Source organism: Bacidia gigantensis (genome assembly GCF_019456465.1).
Source record: "Bacidia gigantensis strain McMullin 20006 chromosome Unknown contig_231, whole genome shotgun sequence".
Lineage (NCBI taxonomy): Eukaryota > Fungi > Ascomycota > Lecanoromycetes > Lecanorales > Ramalinaceae > Bacidia > Bacidia gigantensis.
In genome coordinates, this window is record NW_025408598.1 from 1,766,811 (window position 1) to 1,788,689 (window position 21,879).

The 21,879-nt window shown below is 50.0% G+C and overlaps 5 protein-coding genes across 5 annotated transcripts; 2 read left to right on the top strand and 3 right to left on the bottom strand.

Moving 5' to 3' along the window:
* Positions 1 to 461: 461 nt before the first annotated feature.
* On the top strand, positions 462 to 6,647 carry KY384_004529 (uncharacterized protein; the record flags this gene model as incomplete). Its single annotated transcript, XM_044813034.1, has 1 exon — positions 462 to 6,647. The coding sequence occupies one exon, from the start codon at positions 462 to 464 to the stop codon at positions 6,645 to 6,647; it is 6,186 nt and encodes a 2,061-aa protein (XP_044670454.1).
* Positions 6,648 to 7,206: 559 nt separating this feature from the next.
* RPS8A (ribosomal protein S8A) lies at positions 7,207 to 8,002 on the bottom strand (the record flags this gene model as incomplete). The annotated part of the gene is made up of 2 exons (XM_044813035.1): positions 7,207 to 7,796; positions 7,957 to 8,002. 2 exons carry the CDS (start codon positions 8,000 to 8,002, stop codon positions 7,207 to 7,209), a joined length of 636 nt encoding a protein of 211 aa, XP_044670455.1.
* A 1,948-nt stretch (positions 8,003 to 9,950) lies between these two features.
* Positions 9,951 to 11,904, top strand: KY384_004531 (uncharacterized protein; the record flags this gene model as incomplete). The annotated part of the gene is made up of 2 exons (XM_044813036.1): positions 9,951 to 10,083; positions 11,174 to 11,904. 2 exons carry the CDS (start codon positions 9,951 to 9,953, stop codon positions 11,902 to 11,904), a joined length of 864 nt encoding a protein of 287 aa, XP_044670456.1.
* A 620-nt stretch (positions 11,905 to 12,524) lies between these two features.
* On the bottom strand, positions 12,525 to 13,990 carry KY384_004532 (uncharacterized protein; the record flags this gene model as incomplete). Its single annotated transcript, XM_044813037.1, has 3 exons — positions 12,525 to 13,354; positions 13,406 to 13,549; positions 13,612 to 13,990. 3 exons carry the CDS (start codon positions 13,988 to 13,990, stop codon positions 12,525 to 12,527), a joined length of 1,353 nt encoding a protein of 450 aa, XP_044670457.1.
* A 3,716-nt stretch (positions 13,991 to 17,706) lies between these two features.
* KY384_004533 (uncharacterized protein) lies at positions 17,707 to 21,660 on the bottom strand (the record flags this gene model as incomplete). The annotated part of the gene is made up of 10 exons (XM_044813038.1): positions 17,707 to 17,959; positions 18,031 to 18,863; positions 18,911 to 18,925; positions 19,901 to 19,909; positions 19,976 to 20,069; positions 20,158 to 21,030; positions 21,092 to 21,270; positions 21,326 to 21,410; positions 21,470 to 21,538; positions 21,599 to 21,660. The coding sequence occupies 10 exons, from the start codon at positions 21,658 to 21,660 to the stop codon at positions 17,707 to 17,709; spliced, it is 2,472 nt and encodes an 823-aa protein (XP_044670458.1).
* Positions 21,661 to 21,879: the final 219 nt, after the last annotated feature.

Here is a 21,879-nt window from a genome sequence, read left to right on the forward strand (position 1 = left end):
GTCATTTCAGGAGGTCATTCTTTTGCCGACCTCGGGCGGGGGATTCTTCAGGGTTGCATTCATTAGCGCCGGCTGTTCCCGTGAGGCGCGTCTGAGCTCCCGTTCGTTCGTTCAGATAATTGTCACGGGCTCGTTACACCATCGCCTTGCTTGACCGGCTTGCCAACGCATCAATAATTGATCTTTTGCTGGAGTTGCTGGCGTGGCATTGTGACTATACTCATCGCTCATTCCTCCTTTCCAATGCTACCAGCTGCAATAGACGCTCACCGCTGAATACCTCGGAACCTTTTACATTTGAAAAAGTACCCTTGAGCAGAACTCAGCGTCGCATTGGCATTTGCACCCCGCAGTCAATGATTCTCCTGAGTGGCCTCAACGACGAGGAACCCTCAGTGTGAAGAGGCGCGCATGCGCTCCAGTCCTCCCCACTCACATGCTCTGTGCCTCCTGCCTGCAGGATGCCATGGCGCCCTCTGCCTCGAATCGCCGTTGCCGTCGCAATCTATCCTTTCGCCGCATCCTTTCCATCAGACCTACCATTGGAAATAGGAGATGACCTTTACATCATTGAGCAAGGCGGAAAAGATGAGTCGTGGTACAGAGGTTATCTTGTTGCGCCGCCCTCGCTGCTCGCAGGCTTGACCAGTGGAAAGGGGAAGACTTTGGAGGCTCGAGTATTTTCTGGCATATTTCCGAGACGATGTGTCGAAATACGGGAACACCTTGGCGATGCGAGTACAGAAGGCTTGACGCTCGATCTGTCAATTGGTGGGGAATCTCCGAGAGTCAACCAAACCAATGGCGACACCCCCGGCTCCCGAAGCCCATCAGTGCAACGCAACTTGATGCACCCAAAGGCGAGCGGCAAGAAAATCGAAAGAGGAGATGAGGATACACATAGCGATCTCAGTGGCATTGGAGGCGTCCATCTTCCAAATGGGAAAGAAAGTACCGCAGCACACAACCTCTCACGAACGTTGTCGCTACATTCCATTCGCAGCGCAAATTTTAGAAACTCTCCGGATCCCTTCCTACCAACTGTTGATGCTCAGCGCGATCCCTCCGGAAAGAGACCACAGGCACCTGTACCAATGCTCAAGATCGGAGATGAAACCCCTACATCGACCACTGAGCCACTTGTAGACGAAATAGCCTCATGTCTTCGTGAATGGCATTCTACAAATCTGCACGAGCTACTACTGGCAAGGCAATATCCTGCTCTGGACAAAATCTCTTCCCTGGTTAAAAAATTTGATATCGCAAGGAGGCAGCTACTATATGGTGTCCTGACAGCTCGAGAGCTTGTCAAACTTCGAGAAGATACGGTCTGGCATCTCGTCAACGGTAACAAGCTACTTAGTGACGAGGTGATCGTTCGGGACCCAAAAGAAAATGGTCGTTTACTGACGACCGATGATTCCCCCTTTGGGATGTCAAAATTACAATCCAGCATGAGCTTACTAGAGCGTCCTCCTCCCCAGCAAGCAGAGTCTTTGAGCCTACACCATCTGCTGGTAGAATTGAAGAGCTTTGTGGCCAAAGGGTTACACACCCCTACTCTGACGCTTTACCTTTGCAATCGGCAAATAGGCGGAAAGCTCAGCTCGTTGACTGAAGTTTTCGCCATTGAACGGCCTTTCGAGGCTTCTGAGTCGGAGGATCTGACCAGCAGGATACGCACTCTCTTTCCCAACTTGACGTCGGGCGACATTGGTGACGCATCACAGCCTGAGGTAGAAATTTACCTCGTGGTGAGGGTCCGGGCAAGTGAGCCAATTCAAAGCGTTGTTCCTAGCTCCCGCCAGAGTAGACAGAATGACGATGACACTAGATTACGACCTAATACAGGAAATGCAGGTTTGACTGCATTGAAGACTGGTCGACAAAGTAGTATAGCCTGGGCGCAAAAGTCATTTGGTAGCGTTCGCAGCAAAAGCCATGAATCAAGACCTAGCCTTGTGTCAGGTACCAGTGACTCACTGTCTAGCCCGGCAGTCGAAAATGCCAATCCTTTGTCGCAGGAGAATTTGCAGCCCATAACGCAACCGAGCAACCAGTATGTGCGACGTAATCTTGGCGTGGGTGTGGTGAATCTCAAGAATATATTTCAACAGTCCTCCTCTTCTGAGCATATCATACCCATATGGACGCCTGCCCGGTCATTTTCAGAAGATCCAGGCGCTGCGAAAGGGCAATGGGAGGAGGTCGTCCGTGACTTGATTCCCTCCAAAAGCGGAATGTACGCCAGAGTTAAAGGCATCGAGCAAATAAGCCTGAGCCTTGAATCGCTCCACGAACCAAACCTTGAGGATCTTGCCAACAAAGCCCCAACTCTACTACAGAATATCCCTCAGACACAGAAGATAGACTTCGCAGGAGCGCCGAAACAACCTCGCTCCGATATTTATGTGACAATAAAAGAAGCGTGCCTCCCGCATTCAGCCCTCTTGTCGCATCCGGAAAGGGGCACTGTACAGTTGCCGTCGAATTTGGACCTCAAAAATATTCAATTGACACTTGAAGTCAGGAAGCGGTCAGGCGCGCGGATCGAAGATTGCATCGTCCCAGGTTCTGATAGCTCACCGCTAAAAGCCTGGCGAAGCACTGCTGTGGAGCGTGACGAGCCTTGGAACCAGATGATTAGGCTCAGTATCCCAGTAGAAGATGTCCCAGAAGCTCATCTCATCATGAGCGTAGCGGATGCTCCAGGCTTTCCTTTTGCTCTTGCCTGGATGCCGCTCTGGACCGAGAGTGCCTTTATGAAAGATGGTACACACGCGCCGTTACTTTATCTCTACGATAAAGCTACGTCAAGCAATGAGCATGGGCGTGGGGCATATCTGAATTTTCCTTGGAGCTCGAGGGGCCCTTATGGTGACGAAAAGGATGAAAATGTGACCGGACCCGTCGCAAGTCTCAAGGTGGAGACGAAATTGTGTAGTACTTTCTTTTCCCAGGACAAGACGTTGCTTGGCATTCTGAACTGGCGCCTTCAGTCAAAGGTTCAGACGTTGGGCTTGGTCAAACGCATTTCTTTTGTACCTGAGATCGAAATTGTCAAACTGATAGGTGACGTGCTTGATGCCTTATTTAGCATTCTTGTCAACAGTGCTGGAGATGAAGAGCATGAAGACGCTGCCTTTGCGGCACTTGTGATAACATTAGGCATCGTGTACGACCGCAGGTTCAACCTAGAACCGTACGTGGACGAGTATGCTGAGACCAGATTCGATCACCCCTACGCTGCACCATGTCTTATCAGGGCTTACAACCGTCTGCTTACTGATCATTTGGACTCACAAAGATCGAGAAGAGTTCGCGCTGCTTTCAAGGTTGGACGACACCTCATCAAATTCATACTATGCGCACGGACTCAGCAACAGGCGAAAGAAGCTGGAATTGGAGCGACCACGCTTTCAGCGTTCAAGCGAGACCTCAAAGGCATTTTTATCTCTTTTGAAGGTGTGGTCAAAGATCCGTCTCCCGCGCTCATCGGCAACAAAGCCCTCATCGTTCAACATATCCCTACATGGTTACCTGAGCTCAAGTCTGTCTTCTCGGAAGAGGAGATCCTTCAATTGGCGTGCAACTTTGTTGAGGCATGCAGAGAGGTTCAGGGCCAATTGATAATGTATAAGCTTGTTCTTGTCTTGAAGCTTCTCGACATCACACTATTCTCCCAGGAACACGTGCGTAGCCGTATTGTGTCAAACACATTCAAATGGCTTGATCCTTACTGGGGGTTTTGCGAAGAGGCATCACAACAATATCGCGAACAGGTCCGGCTTTGTTGCTCGATTGTCAGTAGACAAGCTGTCGAATCTGGATTTGATGGACAGCGGTACCTTGAAAAGATATTGCAGACATACTCGACCTTAGCAGCCCTTGAGTCAAACAATCATGGTACTTTCTCCCCTTTATTTCCACTCACCTACCCATTTCCAGCCAAGACCGTCATAAGTGGCAGCCAGTTCGACGAAGCGATGATAGAGCTCGCCGCTCTGATTGCTAGCCTCACTAATCAAATGTTCACCGACTCGGCTGATGCATCTGCAACGGAGATGGCCGGCCTAACAAGCCACATTCTGAATGTCGTAACTTCCATCCTCTCGAACAAGGCTTTCCCAAAATCGTGGCTCAGTCTTCACGTGTACCACCATAAGTCTATGCTCCAAGTCCTTGAGACAACATTCAACGTGATGGAGACTAAATTAGTGCCGTCTCCAGAGGAAGCTGATACTTTCAATACGGATCTCTGGAACAGCTACCTAAAAACTCTCTTACTTCTTGTTCGAAGTGACACGCTCGCGCTTGAGACGTTCCCAGAACAAAAGCGACGAGCTGTATGGAAGATTGCGGGTGATGTACGTGAGCAAGGTTCAGCATTACTCAAACGCAGCTGGGAGGCCATTGGATGGGACACAGGACCAGAAGACCACAAGCGTTATGGGCTCTCACATTTGGGTGGGTTTCAAGTGCAATACGTGCCTGGCCTAGTGTCTCCAATTGTTGAGCTATGCCTTAGCGTGCATCAAGGTCTCAGAGGTGTCGCAGTGAGGATCATACAGTCTATGGTCATCAGCGAGTGGACCTTGAATGAGGACCTGGGTGTGGTTCAAGCCGAGATCATAGAGTCCCTCGACAATCTATATAAGTCAAGAGACGTCAGCAATACCCTCGTTGCAAAGATGTTTGTCAATGAGTTTTTGGACGCGTTCCAAGAGTTGACGCGCATGCCTCTTGACCCTTTGTGGCAAGCGATCCGGGACATGGTGTCAATTATCGACGAGCTTCTTGAACTTCTTGCGGCTGTGCACAGCGGCGGCACGGACGACTCGATGAAAACAATGGATACATTGCTGCTGATGAATTTTTACAAGGACATGCAAAAGGAAGACATTTTCATCCGCTACGTCCATCAACTAGCCGATATGCAGAAGGAGCTAGGCAATAAAACTGAAGCGGGTCTGGCTCTTCAACTCCATGCTGATCTATATACATGGGAGTCAACCAAGGTGAGGTCATTGGAAGGTCCATCTTATCCCGAACAATCATCTTTCGAGCGCAAAGAGCAACTAAATTTTGAGATGATTAGATGTTTTGAAGAGGGTTCAGCATGGGATTGCGCACTAGCTAGCTACCGTGAATTGGCGACTCAGTATGAGCATGTGTACTTCGAATTCGCAAAATTGGCTAGAACCCAGCGAGCCATGGCCACGATATATGAGACCGTAGGCAAAGGGGATTGGTCTCCACCGCGCTACTTCAGGGTGATCTTTCTGGGACTCGGCTTCCAACCCAATCTCCGTGATCGACAGTACATCTACCAGGCTGAAGCACAGGAAAAGCAATCAATGTTCACTGACCGGATGCGCCAATCGCATCCTTCAGCACAGATACTTCTGAAAAGCGAGCCTGAAGACATGGAAGGTCAATATCTGCAAGTCCAGCCAGTCAGTATACATCGCGACCTCGAGCTTTCGATTTACCAGCAGTCAAAGGTTGCTCAATCTACAAGAGAATACGTGACTTCGTCGAGTCCTTACCGCTTTGCTGTAACCTCAAAGCGCCATTCGCCGATTTCAGGCGTGCAGGACCAGTGGATAGAGAAGACCATTTACACCACAAAAGAGACGTTTCCAACAATTCTGCGCCGGTCTGAGATCGTCGCCATTAATACCGTCCAGCTAACGCCACTGCAAACCGCCGTTGAGAGAACCTCGCGGAAGACTGCCGAACTCGCCACCTTTGAAAAGCGAGTCATCTCGGGTGATGAAGCAGGATTCTCCAATATGACCGAAGCGATCATTTCATCGGTCGATCCCAACTCAGTCGCCACAGTAGCTCAGTACCGCCAGCTACTGGATCCTGTAGAGCCCGTCGAAGAGGAGGAGATCTCAGAACCGCAACCACAATCACCCATGCAGAACGCCTTACAAATTGCCCTCCTGGATCACGTCTCCATGCTCAAACATTGCCTAAGCCTCTACACCGGCCCGCTCCACACTGGTACACACTCCTCCCTCTCCTCAAATCTCCACCATACCTTCGCCCCCGAAATCGCCCTTCTCCAACCTCCAATCCAGCCACAGGCAGAGCCCGAGCTCCAGGACCTCCTCTCTACGCCACCACCATCCACCAACCTCAGTCCAGGCCTCTCCTCCTTCGAAACCTCCAGACCACTCACGAACGGATCTTCCGCGCCACCCCCAGACAGTCTATCCCCCACCACCCGGCCCACTGTTCCCAAATCCCGCATCAGCTTCAACGCACTCAAAAACAGTCTGCAAAGCTCCACTCAAAACAAGCAACCCAACGGCTCTGTCTCTGCACCCTCAGAAGGCGATTCTTCGTCACGCAGCCACAGCCATAGCACAGCGCAAGTCACGCCCTTAGGTTCAACGACGAGCTCGACGCCGTTTCTGACGAATGGTAGTGGAGGGAGTGTGGGGGTTGCGGGCGGGGCGCTGTCGCCTGCGCGGAAAGAGGTACCGAGGCCGCCGACGAGTCAGTCTTCAAGAAGCAGTGGCACGCCTAGTAAGATGAAGAAAAGGCTGAGTATGTTGGGGATTACGAGGATGGGAAGTCAGTTTGGTAGGGGTGGGGGAAAGGTTAACGGGATGAGCGCTTTGGGAGAGGAGTGAGGGATTGGGATGGGGTATAATTGTTCGGTATCAGGGGGTGGGGTGGGCCGGGGTGGGGGCGTCAGTGTGGCAGATCTGCAGAGTGTGAGCTGGCGTCATGGTGTGAAGACTTGAGGTGGGCATCCCGAGAGGTGCGGCAATCAACAGGTGGATTGGTATATCGCATTTGGGAGACGCTTTTTCTTTGTTACAAGCGGTGATGTGGTGTTGCATCATTTGATGTCGAGCATTTTTGCGACTGGTATCGCGGGCTTGATACCTAATAGCGCTTGATTTAGAGGCGTGTGGGATTTCTGCCTCTTTGTAAGAGGTAGAGTAAGATACGTTGTGTACTTATAATCAGCATCGATGCATTTAAAGCAGACGAGTATTGAATGTTTGATCAGCGAACACTTGACTTTGGGCTCCTCTCACCCATGGAGAGTCCTCAATGGATGGCATTCAGGTTGACTCAGAGTATAAAACCAATAGCTTGCATGTAGGCTCTCTTCATTTCTTGCTTGAGTACATCTGATAGCACACATCCACTACCATGTAGCCATCCCCCCTTCTCACGCTCTTACTTCCTAATAGCCCTCGAATAAAAAGCCAATTCATCCCCCTCAAGCACATACCCATCACACCGCCCACTCTGCCCCGGCCGACTCGCCACAACCGCATACAACCTCCCTGCCTCAAATTGCCTCTCAATCGCCGGATCCACCTTCGCCGTCCCCGCCACCCTCGCCGCCTGCTTCTTCGTCACACTATTACTCTTCTTAGCCTCCACCTCCTCCTGCTCCTTCTTCTGCCTCCGCCGCCCAATCGCTTGCCCATAGTGCGCTTCAAACCACTGCCGGAAAGGCGCGGCGTCAACTTGCACAACGGCGGATTTCGTCAACGTGTTTGTGCGCACGAGCTCGTTGTTGGACGGGTGGTAGGATACGGAGATTACGCGTACTTTGCGGGTTATGCCTTCGCTGCCCCAGCTGAAGTTGCCCGAGTCGAGGCGTAGGGCGCGGAATTTTTGGTTGCCGCCCCGCACGCGCACGGGGTGGATGCGTTTGGGCCCGATGCGGGTGTTGGCTGGTTGGCGGCCTTTTTCGAATGCTCTGGGTTGTGTTAGTGGTGAGGAGGGATGGTGGCGGAGGAAGTCTCGGGTCTGCGAACCTCTTTTTGCGGAAGAAACTTCGTTTTGCTGGAGACGGGGTCTTGGTCAGTGTTCTTCAATGTTCCATAGCTTTTCGGACATGGCCGAGGGATTATGGGATTGGTAGGACGGTGGTGGGGGTTGTTCGTTGAGAGATGTAGGGTTCTCGGGAACACGTACCTCCAGATGCTGACCGCTTGTGACGCGAATCTCTTGAGATACCCATGATTGCGGTGGGAGAGGACGACTAGAGGGGGAAAGTTAGCGGAGGCACCTGAATGATCATTTGGACGGGCCACGAGCAAAGAGCACAATGTGAAGTAGACGCAATGGAGTACCTCACCTGTTATTCACGAGTCGTAAGCCAGCGCAACAGGTGTTCGCGTAGAAGTTGGGTGGTTGTCGCTGCTGGTGCTTGTCACTGATGGGATGTTCAATGTGCTAGATTCGCTAAGCCCTACGCGACCATGCCAAGACACTAGCCCTTTTTGATCTAGCGGGGCGTGACCTTCTTTGACGACAATGTCATCAACCAATGTTTCTCGACATTCTCTATGGATTATCGGGACGAATTGCGATGATCGGACCGAAGGAACTGGCTTTTGGCAAAGCTTCCAAACAGGTTGACTGCAATTTATCCATCAGAGCAATCCACCAAGCTTTGAAGATCGAATGTCAAGCTTTTCGCTTTTGGTTCTCATCAATAACGGCATGACGGCCCCGTATGAAAAGACTTTCTTGTTTACATTTGGTCGAAATCATGATGAATTGGTTCTTGGAGGGTTTGCTGCCGCATTCTGGTAGCAGGTATCTCTGATGACCGCCAAGGTTCCAAGATCCCCTAAGCAAGACTATCGACTATGGGGAAAGCAACAATTACACGGTCGGCGAACAAGGTCCTACGATCATGGCCGGTGCCTTCATACCAACCTGAAGGCCGTAGTCCCAGAGTGGGGGCGAATGCTGAAACGCACAGATTCTGTCGTTCCTGCTAGCAGGCCGCGTTTCGGATCTATTTTTGGCGCTCCACTTCCAATGGATCTTGGTGCATCTGAAGATCTACAATATCTTCACCCCATTTTCCAGATGGGAAGAACAGAGTGTACCATTGGTCTCTTTCCGGGACAATGTTTCGCCATTCCTTCGGGAAGTGTTTTCCCAGGACTGAGTGTTTCGAATTCAAGCTTTGCGGCGGAGATTTCAGGAGATGTTCTATCTTAAGACATCTTTAGAAAAATACCTCTGACGTAGCGACGGGTCGTCGTGAACATCTTTGCGGCCCGTTCATGCTTGCATAGACTTCTCTCCCCATCTAGAGCTCGACACCCCAGATTCGACATGCAACGACAATGGCAATCGAAGTTTGTGTGAGAGCTACGACCTCGATTTTCCTAGATTTGGACATATAACTATTGCAGGTGACCCTGAGAGTGTGCCTTTGGAGAGCCACGCGAGTGCAAAGACTTGAGAATCCGTCCGCAAAACGGTCGATGGAACGTCCTTCCGAAGATTTATGTAGACACTTGCGTATCACTACTGATGCGTTCCTTACAAGGTCCGCTGACATATCATAGGAGCTCACAATAGGGACAATGCAAAGTAAATCAATGAATGACATCTTGAAATGGGGCCACAAAGTTGAAGCTAGGACTGGATAGCCGCAAGACATTGTGGATTCCTGGAAGCGTTCCGTCGCCGCATTCCCAAGGTCGATTGAGAAGCGTTTCAGAGTGAAGCAAGTCTTATGTAAATGGAAAGGATCAGGTCCACGGACCGGCTTACAGAAGATAGCCTCGAAACGATACATTTGAAGAATATACGGTAAAGGGGACCAACATGCTGGCCGCCCCTACGGTTGATGAAACTCTTGACAGAGGTAACAACAAGACTTTTTGATACATCATATGATTACTGCCTAGTCTCGAGCTATCAGCTTAACGAATGAGGGGGCGCCGTTTATAAGTATCGTTGCAGTACTCACGAATAGGCAAGCGTACATCTTCGACGTAGCCTCCTTATCCATAAATGAGTACAACCTCTCTACCATCTTGAACAGAAAGAATCAAAATTTTGTCCCTTTTACAACACCGCCATCTCACAACTATCCGATCCTTCCATAAAAGTCAAAACACCATATTCATCCTCCTCAGAATCAAGCGTCTCTACAATACACAATGCTCTTCACGGTGGCCTTCGCCTTTACCACCGCTATTACACTCCTCCTCGGCACTCAAATCTTCGCAAACCCCCTGCCACAGGACTTACCGGGTGGCTCTCCCGCTCAAATCCTTCATCCCAAAGAACACTGTCCCGAAGATTACACAGGCAAGTGTCTCTGCGTCATTCCTGACGCTTCTTACCACGAGGGCGCGACACCTCTCGTCATGTGGAACGAGCCCGGTACTAGTAGTGAGCCAACCGCGTGGACCTATACGATCAAGGCGGGGGAGAACTGTTCGCCTATAACGGTATTGCAACCGAATCAACCGAATGGGACGACGTGGTAGGAGTCGGTGCTTTGTGTGAAGTAAAGGCTTCATGGATTAGATGATATTGACAATCCATCACGCGTGTGCACGATTTGATAAATGCAAATTGATTAATGAGAGAGCGGGGATCAGGTAAGGTAGGGTTGGGAATCTGAATCATTTTGCTTTCCACGAAGTGAGAGCAGGTGAAGGTACCTTCAACCAGCAAAAAAAATTGTTTCGGCACAGACTTTAGCAGCAAGGCCTATTTAATCATAGATACGTGATATTTGCATTGTTCACACAGTGTCAAGCTAATGATTGAGATTCGAGCATGAACAGTATGGAGTTATTGTGGCATCCCACAACCCCCATGAAGCCACCTACTACATGCCTCATCCTATGCCTCATCTTAAACAAAGGATAGGATGTCAACACCGTTTGAGGGTCCAACAGCCCAAGCTGTACTGCTTCTATCACGTCGGCCTGCCAACGGGAGTACTCTCTCATTGCTTCTACGAAATCCCTCTGTCCCACGATCAAGACCTCCTTGCTGAATCGGGATATTCACGCATCGTCATATTGATAACGAAGCATAAATAAGCATATCGTTACTGAAGGCCTCCTGTCTGTGTGACTTGATTCGCCTGCGACTATCCTCTTCATCTGCTGGCCCATACTCACAGCACAGCTTGTCATTTAGCTCTTCAAAATGAGGCTATCAAAGAGGCTGTTGACTGCTGCAATGACCTCTCTGATATTGCCCCTTCCTTGTGAGATGATTAGAACGTCGATACTCCTTGATGACCCCCAATCCGACCCACCTTCATTGTCAAGAAAGCCGACCCATCCACGAATACCCTTCGGTGCGTGTTTATTTGACCGTTGAAAGCTTACAACCATCTCTAATGTATCGGCTCCCTCTATAGGTGTCAACACGCACAGTGTCATAAGAGATCGGTTCAATCCGAAAGACCACTACTTTGTAGCGAACGCCTATACAAAGCCGCCCCCTTCTACAAATCTTCGTCGGGCCCATGCAAATTATAGTTTCCCCATCTATGACCAAGGCCGGACAGGCTCTTGTACCGCAAATGCTGTTACTGCAGCATTGTGGTATGAGGAGAACGCTGGGTTTCGTCAAAGTTTCTGGGGTACTGGAGGTCCTTCACGTCTCTTCGTCTATTGGATTGCCCGTGGAGCCTTCAAGAATAATAAACATCACAATGTTTTCAATGCCACTGATCATGGCGCGAAAACGCGGAATACCGTGAGAGGCATTGCCGAAGTCGGTGTGTGCTTGGAATTCTTCTGGCCTTTTGTCAACGATACAGCGATCCGAATGAGAGTCATTGTAGAAAGGCCCAACCTTTACGGCGAGGCTTTCGAAGACGAAGCGAAGAAACGAAGAGATCGCGTTGTCAACGCGAAGCCAACTGCTCTTGCTTTCGATGTTGCAGCGCAGCATAAATTTGCCTACTACTATCGACTGGATCCTGGTCGGCCAGAAGATTTTGACAGCCCGCTGGACCAGGTGATGAAGGAACAAGTCGGGAAAACTACCCTTGAAAACTTGAGGAATTGTTTGGCTGAAGGCTTCCCCGTTATTTTCAGCTTCTGGTTCTACCAAGACATCGACATTATGTTCAACCAGACTTAAACACCATTTGTCTTGGATGATGTATGGAACACGCCGAACAGCTTGTTCCCTCGCCATACGAACCCTTGGAACCTGTCCAAGGACTTGCAGCTCAGTGACGGCACACAGGGTCACTCTTCTCTGGCGATCGGATACGATGACAGTAGAGAGCAAGTACGTGTGCAGAACTCATGGGGAAAAGACTGGAGCGGTGATGGTACCTTCTGGATGCCGTATGCCTGGTTCTTGGATTCTGCTGCCACATTTGACCTCTGGACCATTCGCACAAATCGGACGGCTTCAGCGCGAGCACCAAAGTTGTGGAACACCGTCGATCAGGAGGTTAGAGCACAAGCTAAAGCTCTTGGGGCGATAAGCTGAAGCTTGACGAGACTAGTCGATGAAAGTATGGAGGACACGGACTCACGTGAACGCTCGTTGTTTTCTCCCTAGAAACAAGCACGCTGGACGGCTTAGTAAGTAGGCAGAATCATTAATTTGAAGTAATGACAAGACGAGTGTGAAGCAATTCACATAAGAACTCAAAGTATTCTTTTCATTCATTATAGAGCTCCGTTCATTCTCAGACTGAGTTGACTAAGCAAACCTCCAGATATGACTATCGACCTCAGCCCCGCAAATCAAGCAGACTCTATGCAAGCACCATCCTTATCCGCTGTGTTCTCGTACTTCGAAGAAGAAAGATCCTGTAAAAGCCCCGTGTCACGATCGCAGCATTGCCCCTCCGGTCCTTTGAGAATCTGATTAAAACTGCTATTCTTGCCCTGCGGCGAGGCATCTTCGAAGACAATGGGCGCAAGACAGCAAGATCTCGAGAAATAAGTACAATTACATGCACAGAGGAACGGATCAGCACTCAAAGGCGCTGGAATGCTCGCGTTCTGCGACGTACTCCCAGCACTGTTTGCACCATTCGATCCGGTTGCATTGCCAGATGCACTTATCGACTCATTCACCGTCTTCCAGATCTGCGAGTCCTGATGGAGCTCCAGGTAGCGATCCAATGTCGGAGACGTGCCATTCACTGCCACCTCCGTCGCATTGCCCGTCGCCTGCGAAATAAACAACGTACCATCGGCTTCCAAGAGACACCGTCCCGTGTAGCAATTACTCCATGAGAGCGCCGCTGCTACAGCAAAGCCCGCGTGCGCCACATTCGTGCAAGTGAATTTCCCCCACGAGCTATCGATCGGCATGTCCACGTCGCCGTTGTATGCACAGACGGAATCTACTTGGCTCTGGCAGTCTTTCTGGGTATAGCAATTACTGCCCACGCTGGTCTGTCCATCTGATGAATACGAGTTCTGCACACTGTCTGTGGACGATGTAGTCGAGTTGAGAGTGCCGCAAATGGCGTTGCCGCCGGTGTCGATCTTTGAGTAGGTGTTCTGGTCGCGGAATCTTTTCTCATTGGATACCGCGCCGTAGACGACGACGTTTATGGGATGGCCTGGATAATCAGCCAACGTCTCTTTCCAAAGACAGCGGGTTCCCTTCTTACCTGGCGAAGCCGGGGCTAATCCCCCTTTCCCCTGTGTCCGCACGCAATCATCGACAATGTCGAGAAAATCGACCTGCAGCCTTTCCCAAGGCTGATTTGCAGACTGCTGCGGACTATCGAAGTAGAACGTCACGAAGCAGCTCTCTGTACCCAAAATTACTTCTCCGCCCTCCAGCCACAAGGATCTCAGGACGGGTCTTGCTTACCAAACGAGTACGTCTTTGGCAAAATCGTCGCCCCATTGGATGGACTTTGTACAGCCTCTCCAACAAATTGCCGGCTCTGAACCACATCCACCCCCGCGGCCGCAAACTCCTGATCCATTATCCCCATCACATTCGCACAATGCCCCCACTGCGGGCTCCCATACCAGTCCGAGCAGCTATGAATCCTCTCCGCCAACGGCGCAGCTTGGTCCATATCGATTACTTGCGCAATTGGTACTGCATTTTGCTGGCCCGGACGCGGTGGTACCGCCATTCCCGGGGTGTCGGGCTCGATGTCTGCGCATTGACAGCCTGTCAGGCAGGCCGTGGCCAGGTAATTGGGATCCGGTGGTCCGATCCAGAGGTTTGCGAATGGCATGCCGACGATGACTTCGCCGTTCGGACCGCAGATGAGCCCGAGGCCGTAGGGGTAGGTGGAGCAGAGGTTTGTTAGGGTGGGGAAATCGAGGAGACGGGGTCCTGAGGAGGGGGGCACGGGACCATCGCAGTGAAGGACCCATGCTGAGATGGGAGAGATGAGAAAGAAGAAAGGGAAGAGAGTGTGTATCTTCTTCATTTTGACGAGAGCGTTGTTAGAAAAGGATAGATTGGGAAGGACTGACTGGGAGCTGAGAAAGAGTAGTCTATCACCCCAAGGAGTACAGCAACGACATCATCGAGGAGCTCCCCAACATATACATCCAGCTCAACAAGCAAGTCGCACAGATTTGGTCATAGCTCCACCTCACCTGCCTCTTAGATGAAGCTCAAGGTTCATCACCAACGCCAAGCCGAATGAGTTCTGTTTTGGAGTCCAACATTTCCATCGATTTTTGAAAAGGCAGATGGGAAACACGATATTGATCTCCACAGTACCCGTTTCAGATCTTGCATGCGAAAGATTCCGGTGTTGGTGTCTTAAACACGGCTCGCTGAAAACATCCGGTAGTTGGGGGCGAAAAGGGTGATAGAGCCGCAGCCTATCCCACTAGGTTGTGCCCTTGATGTGAGCGAGTTACAATTCTGACGATTCTTGAAAATCAAGGGCGATGTAAAGTGTGTTTGGTCTCCTTTGATCTGTTAGGCGTCATCAAGTGTGTATGAAAGGGGTTTTTCCCCCTCGACTTTGGCGGAGTGCAGCTTGAGGTAGGAGACTAGATCTTGGAATTTTCCAAACAGAAACAGTCAAATGAGACGAGGTCGTAGATTAAAAACGCAAAAGATCTCAAGATAGCCGATACATAAAAAAAGAAAATTCTCCTACCTGCCAGATTTTCGGCGAATAACCATCCCACTTTCATAGATGCTCCATCTCCATTATAGATGAGCACAGGCCACAGCAGAGAGGTCTGGCAATGACATAGCGTGATCATGAGAATTCGAAAGAATATCAGCAGTCACAATGCGGACCTCTGTGTGTCTAGCAAAATCTCCTTGTTCCCCAGCCTGGATGATCAGGATCAGGATCAAGCCTGCCGAGATCTCTACAATAATACGCGCGTCGAAGAAGAGAGAGAATTAGCAGTGGCGAAACTCTGTTGAAGTATCACTATCGAATATGTTAGAGCGAGATAGCGTGGGAGAAACTCCCATCGGCAAGTCATCCTCCGCTGCCGAAATGGTGCTCTAGACACCAGCCATGAGGAACTTTCAGAATGACGTTTCCTTGACGTGCTTCAAACCGGTCCAGCATTCTGCCATATCTGTTTGTGATCTTGCTTGGGAGCGACTTGAGTCTGCCCTGACCCTCATCCTTCTCATATACTGTCCATTATCGCTTCTCCTCTTGAACTACTTCTCCTTAACGGGAAAAGGTTTGCCGAAGAGAGGATCTCGCCATTGGTCAAGAAGGCGCACGCATCTGTATTCACCGTGGCACATAGTACAGGATTCAAGGCTGATGAACCGCGCTCGGTTCAGATCACTTTCAGTTCCTTGCAGTCGAGCGGCATTGCTCACAAGGCATCATTATTCGAGCAGAGACAGTGGAGAACGTACTCTGAAGGGTCCGTTTTTGAGAGCTCGTCCAGGAGTCATACGTTCACACGGATATCGAAGCTCACACCTACGGTGTTCGAGCAGGAAGGCCCAGGTGATGAAGTCTCTTAGAACGGACGACGTTACTTGACTCTACGCCCTTTCTTTCTTCGAGATTTGAGGCAAAGACCCAACACTCTCCGTCAGATTTCCTACCGTTACAAGAACCAACTTCAAACTCCCCACCCCAATAGGCCGATAAGAAACATAGTCATCGTCCCACACGTTAAATGTAAAAAGATAACTCCAATCTTCCCTTTGCCCCACGGCAGCGCTTAGTCCCTCCACAATTTGCTCCAAATCGCGCCAACGCAGCCGCTCAACAGGATTATTGGGGTCGCGAGAGCCGACATGGAGCTGTATGCCAATGTTGTCATGAAGCCTGCGGCGGCTGATGAAAGGATCGTGGTGGTCACGTTCGAGGGGGCCTTCGGGCTCCCATTTCTCTTCGATTTCGGATCGTATGGAGGATTGGAAGAGGCGCAGGGATTGGGATAGGGTTTGGTGGTTGAGGGGGTCGCCGCTCTCAATTTGCAGGCGTAGTGGGGAGTCGGGAATCGTTATGTTCCATTCGTGGTGGTCGGGGCGGTCTTTTGTGAATGAATTTGGTGGGCAGGATCTGTCGCTGATTCTTTAGATAAGGCATCTAGAAGGCTTGACATGGGGGCTTAGCCTCTTACAGTGATGTTGCCGTAATGTCATCGACAGATCTCTTACTGAGTGTTGTATTCTGGCATGGAGAGTTCCCGGACGGAGCCGGGTTCAATGTCATGGTGTTGACGAATGAAAGTCCTAGAGCGAAGATGAGGAGCTTGAACATCGTAATGGACTGATACGTAGCATGCTCATTGATTGAATAGACCAAGTTCCGGTCATGGATCCACAAAAGAGGAAAATCATTATGTTTCTACTCTTTGTGAAATGACCGTCCGATCGCAGATTGAGACATACGCTCATGTTGGCAGGCTGGTCGAGAAACATCGCTGTTGTTGAAAGCCCTGCGCCTCAAAACCGAAAGCGTGGGATTTGAATCGGAGGATTTGCGAATGTCTCAGAAACAAACGTGGTGATCATCTTCGCGCGGTGCGACTGTTATGAGGTCTTTTGCTTCGAACATCAAAATGTCTTGATTTAGACAAGCTGGCATTCGAGCTTTGTGTGGTTTCTGAGGGAAGAGGGGAAACTGCCCGTAGTAGTAGGGCATCGATTGTAAGATTCGTCTGTAGCATTGTCCAAAAATGCACTTGAAGCGCTGTGCTTCTATCGCTTTGTGACTTGTGTCAGTTATTCCATCACCTACACTTATCATCATGATTTGAGCGTTGTGATGCACCAGACCTGCGTCTTCCTCGCTCTTACTGAAGGTAGTTCACTGGTAGCAACATCTGAGGGCCTTGTGATCACCTCCACCTTCTTAAGTCAAAGGGCCTGCCACTCTAGCCTTCAAATCCTCCATGTTGCTTGGGAACAATGTAGTCCCAAACCTTAGAGTATCCAGATCTTTACTCACAATCTTGCTGCAGGGACCTTGACCATGAATGGCTATGAAGGAATTCTAGCGATATATACCACCGGTGATCCCTTACTGAGGCAAACATTCTACCAGACATTTAAAGTAATTTCTGCTTCTAGACGCTAGTCATATGTCCGTAGGCATCAACTCCAAGTTTCACTTGAACTCTTTCACCAAGCAGTTCCAGGCTAATTACCCCATAGATCCTAACATCGTTGTTGCCATCCTCTTCGGTACCCTCAACATGCTGCTTCTGCTGGCAACGATGTGGCAATATCATCTTTGCTTATGGAAAGTAATTTGTAAGCCATGTTCATTCAAACGATGTCAATCACTGATATTTCCTCCAGGCTACTCGACTCGGGCTAAAGCGGGAGAAGCTACAGTGGTCTAGATACTCGAAGGGCTAGAAGAATTCAATTAGATAGCAGTGTATTGTAGAGCATGAATCGATGAGGTAGAGGAGTTCAGCTCGCCAAGGTACTGATTCATACGTCGGGTCTTCAATTGGTGCACTTTTCATTATGACAGGGTTTCGTCGTTCTTTATGAACCACGTGCCGTCTTGATCGCCACATAGTTCAGAGCAACGACCACTGAATGAGCTGCTACGATGCAGGCCATAAGCGCTTCGAAGTACTTCCATTTGACGATTACTCTACTACCCAGATAGGGTACGGTGCCCGCTATTCGGATCTGCGGGTTCAGATCTACCATAGTTGATATAGCTCCAATTGCGGATTGTGCCATGTTTGCGCCGACTTTTCTGGGACTCTGGCCGTGAATCTCCCATGGGTGACTAAGATGAACACAAATTTAGTAGATCTCTTGTTTGCCTAACAGGCGATGAGAAGGCGGGACATTACATACCCTTCCGCATAGTACTGGGACTGATAAAAGTCTCTCTGGTCAGGGGGGACAGACCGAGTGTTGGCGTCAGTGTAACGGCCCTGCAAGGCGATTGACGCAGCCGCCACTCTAGCTACGTTTTCCCGGACCGCATGATCAGATGATGTTGCATTAGTGACAGTACTAACCGTGATCGGGCACTCGAAGAAGGTCCTTCCTTGATCACCGCCTTTATTTTTGTACGCCCACATGAGAAGACAGCGGTCGCCGCAGAGGAAGTCTGTTGCATTTTCTGGCGAATTGAAGCCTCTATAAAGATATGTAGTTCCATTGAGGCCGAGAGCAGAGTTAGGGATCGATATGCTACCGTTGTAGGAGCCATTGGTGTATGTGAATTGCGTGGCGCTCATATCCTCAATGGTATCGTTCTGTGGTTGGCCGATGACAGAGTATTGACGGCAGTCGCCCGAAAAGGCCGTAATGCGGCGATTCGTGAAGCGCGGATAGAGATTTTGCTTATCAGCTGGATTGTACTCCTTAAAGCGGTAACCAAATGCTTGGGAATCGGCATCTTCTGCTGGTGGGTATCGGCAATAGTATTGCCAATTCTGTGAAGGGTGCCCACTGTTATTCAGCTGATTGAAGCCGCCACAGTCTGGGGCCAGGATCGCCTCGCCATATGAGTGGGCGAGACCATTGGTCGCCGCCCGAGAGATCGGACATGTTTTGTTTGAAAAGTAGCAGGTAAGGTTTGACGCAACCACCTGTCCACTTCGCAGATATGTAGTATTGTAATTGTTGCCATCATTGACAGTGGCAGTGAGACTGATCAATGCAATTGATCCTTGCGCGATCTCTCAAGTGTTAGCATGAGATGGATGTTCATGGTTTGAGGACTCACGAGGTTGAGCGATATCTAAAAGTCGTAAGGTTAGCGTGGGGTCTACCATACTTTTGGTCGATGAACAACGCCTGGATTGAAACCAGCGTTGCAAATTTGAGAAACTGCATCAGAAAGCAGGCACTTACCCAAAGAACACACCACAGCCGGAGTCCCCAAGAAATAGCCCCCTGGCGCAACTCAATGTCGCGACCTTTTTCAAGCTGTCAAAGTTCTGTATCGAGGGAATTGCACTTTGTGGCGGGTCGAACCAGGCAATGATGTGGCTCGGAAGAGCACGTGCAAGTTCCTTGAATGCCTCCTGTCCAGTTGCATTAGCAGCGTCAGAGTATCTTCATGGTGTTACTAGACATACGAAAAAACTCAACCCTAACAGTAGAAGAAGAGCAATAGTAAGTCCATTGAAAGTATCTTTCTGGCCCGAAGTAATAACCTCTTTCCTATGATACACAACAACGATGACAACGAGAAGAACAGCCAAGATGACGGTGGTAGCCCATGGAAAGAGAAGCTGTAGAAAAAGGTCGAGATTGAATCTTGACGAGTCATGTCTTCTCGAAGATTTAGGGCTGAGATTAGGGGTGAGACATTCCCGAGAAGTGCCGGCTTTAGGGTTCTCGGCCCCGGGGGGAAAGGGTGACGGCTTGGCGATCGCAATCGGCGGGTTTGCAATTCTGTGTCTTCAGGGGGCTTCATCGTTGTCAATTGGGTACCAAGGGATCAATGTCTGAGCACTTTCAACACAGAAATAAGCGACAGGAGGATAATTGGATCAAAGCAGGTAGAAAGTGGCAGAGTCGTAATGATGAGGGAGGAATCTGTCGGTTGTTATTATACGCCGACCATCTTCGTCGGATTTGCTGTGACTCAAAACGACAGAAGCGGTAGGTATCCTGAACGAGAGCGAATTCGACAAGATTCATCGGTCTGTGAGATTGTGTGGTGGTCTTGTTAAATGCATGCCAAGTCTAATATCGTCTATAATCTCACGCTGTAAGCCTGTATGCGAGTCAGCTGGTAGTTTGACCTAACACAGGCTCCTGGTTGGTCAGCCTTGGAATGAACTGGCTGGCTGACAGCGTTCTGCACCCCTCTCATCTTACTCGCCTGTACTGCGCCCATCGCGCGTGTCAGTCCTTTCTGAGACACCGTGTCCAGGCTGTGAAGAATCGTTCCAGCCCTGCAGAGTATTCCTACGCGTCCCTGGGCACCCTGCGGGTACTTGCAAAGTAGCGCATTGCCCTCACATGTACTTCTTCAACCCCCTTAGCCTTTCCTCTGCCTTCTCCAACACATCATCCTCCTTACAAACCGCGAATCGCAACCAGTCCTCAACAAAGTGCTGATTCTCCGGCGTATAAAATTCCGTTGGTGGTATAGCCGCCACACCGACCTCTGTGATCAAGAACCATGATAGCTTGAAATCCCTTGGCCGATCCTTAACTTGCTCTGGCCAATTGTAGTCACTAGGCAACTTCACCTTGCTGAAATTCGCGAGAACAAAGTACCCGCCTTCAGGCTCTGAATAGGGCAGGCCGAGTTCATCAAAGACAGAGCAAAAGCGCTTCATTTTGCCGAGCATGTCGTTCTTTGATTGCTCCCAGAAGCCTTCTTTGTCTGCTTGCTCGAAACCTACCGCGGCGGCCTCTTGGAGGGGTCCGACAGTCGAGTAGCAGATGCGGGTGTGTGCGGTCGCGACGTGCTTGATGAGATTCTCGGGTCCAATCAGCCAGCCAACGCGCCAGCCAGTGCAGTAGAAGTTCTTGCCTGCTGATCCGACGGTGAGGGTGAGTTTCGCAATTTCATCATTTAAACTAGCGGGGCGTGTGAAGGGGACATAAGGCAGACGATCGTAGACTTCGTCACTGATGAGGAGAATATTGTTTTCGACGCAGATAGAGGCGATGGCAGAGAGCTCGGCTGGGTTGAATATTTTGCCGAGTGGGTTGTGTGGAGTATTGAGAACTATTATGCGCGTCTTGGGCGTTATTGCTGATTTCAAAGCGTCAGCATTGAGCAACCAGTCTGCGGAAGAAGTTTTCTCCTGAGCTCCATTCGCTGGCGGAGTAAGCGGCACATATCGAATGTTGGCACCAGCCATCTTGATGTTTGAGATGTACCTTGTGTAGGTGAGCGTTCGATCTTTGTATGTGAGTACGGATAAGTAAGTGCGATACGTACTGGTCAAAAAACGGCTCGAAGAGGATGACCTCGTCTCCAGGTTCTAAGAACGCCATGAACGCGCTGAGCATGCCCTCATTTGCTCCGGTGGTGATGACGACCTCACGATCTGGATCGATTGGCTTTCCCATGATTGGCTTGTAGGCTTCTGCGATCGCTTTCTTGAGCCTTGGCCGACCCTTGAAATTGTGAGCTTCTCCTGCCATTGAGAGCACTATGAATCAGGCTTCGGACCTTAGTTGGTGCATACTGATTGCAGTCTACCCTATTTAGCGCTTCTTTCGCGGCATCTGTAACGTATTTGGGAGGATTGTAGCCACTTCCATCATTAGTCCCGAAAGCATCACGTCATCATGGAAACAGAGAGTGCATATTCACAAAAAGCCTTGCCCCATATTGACAATTGGTTGTACTGGCGAGTTCGCAGCACCTTCGTTGACAATCGTCCTGATTGGTCATCGTCAATTATTGTCTTTTGCGCATCAAGTTCACGTCCAAGTTTCATACCAGACATCAAGCTTCTGTCCAGCTACTCTTGCAGCCGGACGGAACGGATCGCCTTGAACCATGGTGGAGGTTGTATACGAGGCTGATGAATTCTTCCACTGCAATCGTGGTCTGAGAGATGAGACGCTTGCTACCGTTTGATTGAGAAGACGATGTAGCATCACATTTGACGACGGAACCAAAGAAAAGGTAGAAGTACGTAGAGGACCCGGTGGATGCTCACGTCCAGTCAGCTTTGAGCCTTGAAGCGCCGATATCGCCGAGGAACCCCTGGTCGGTAA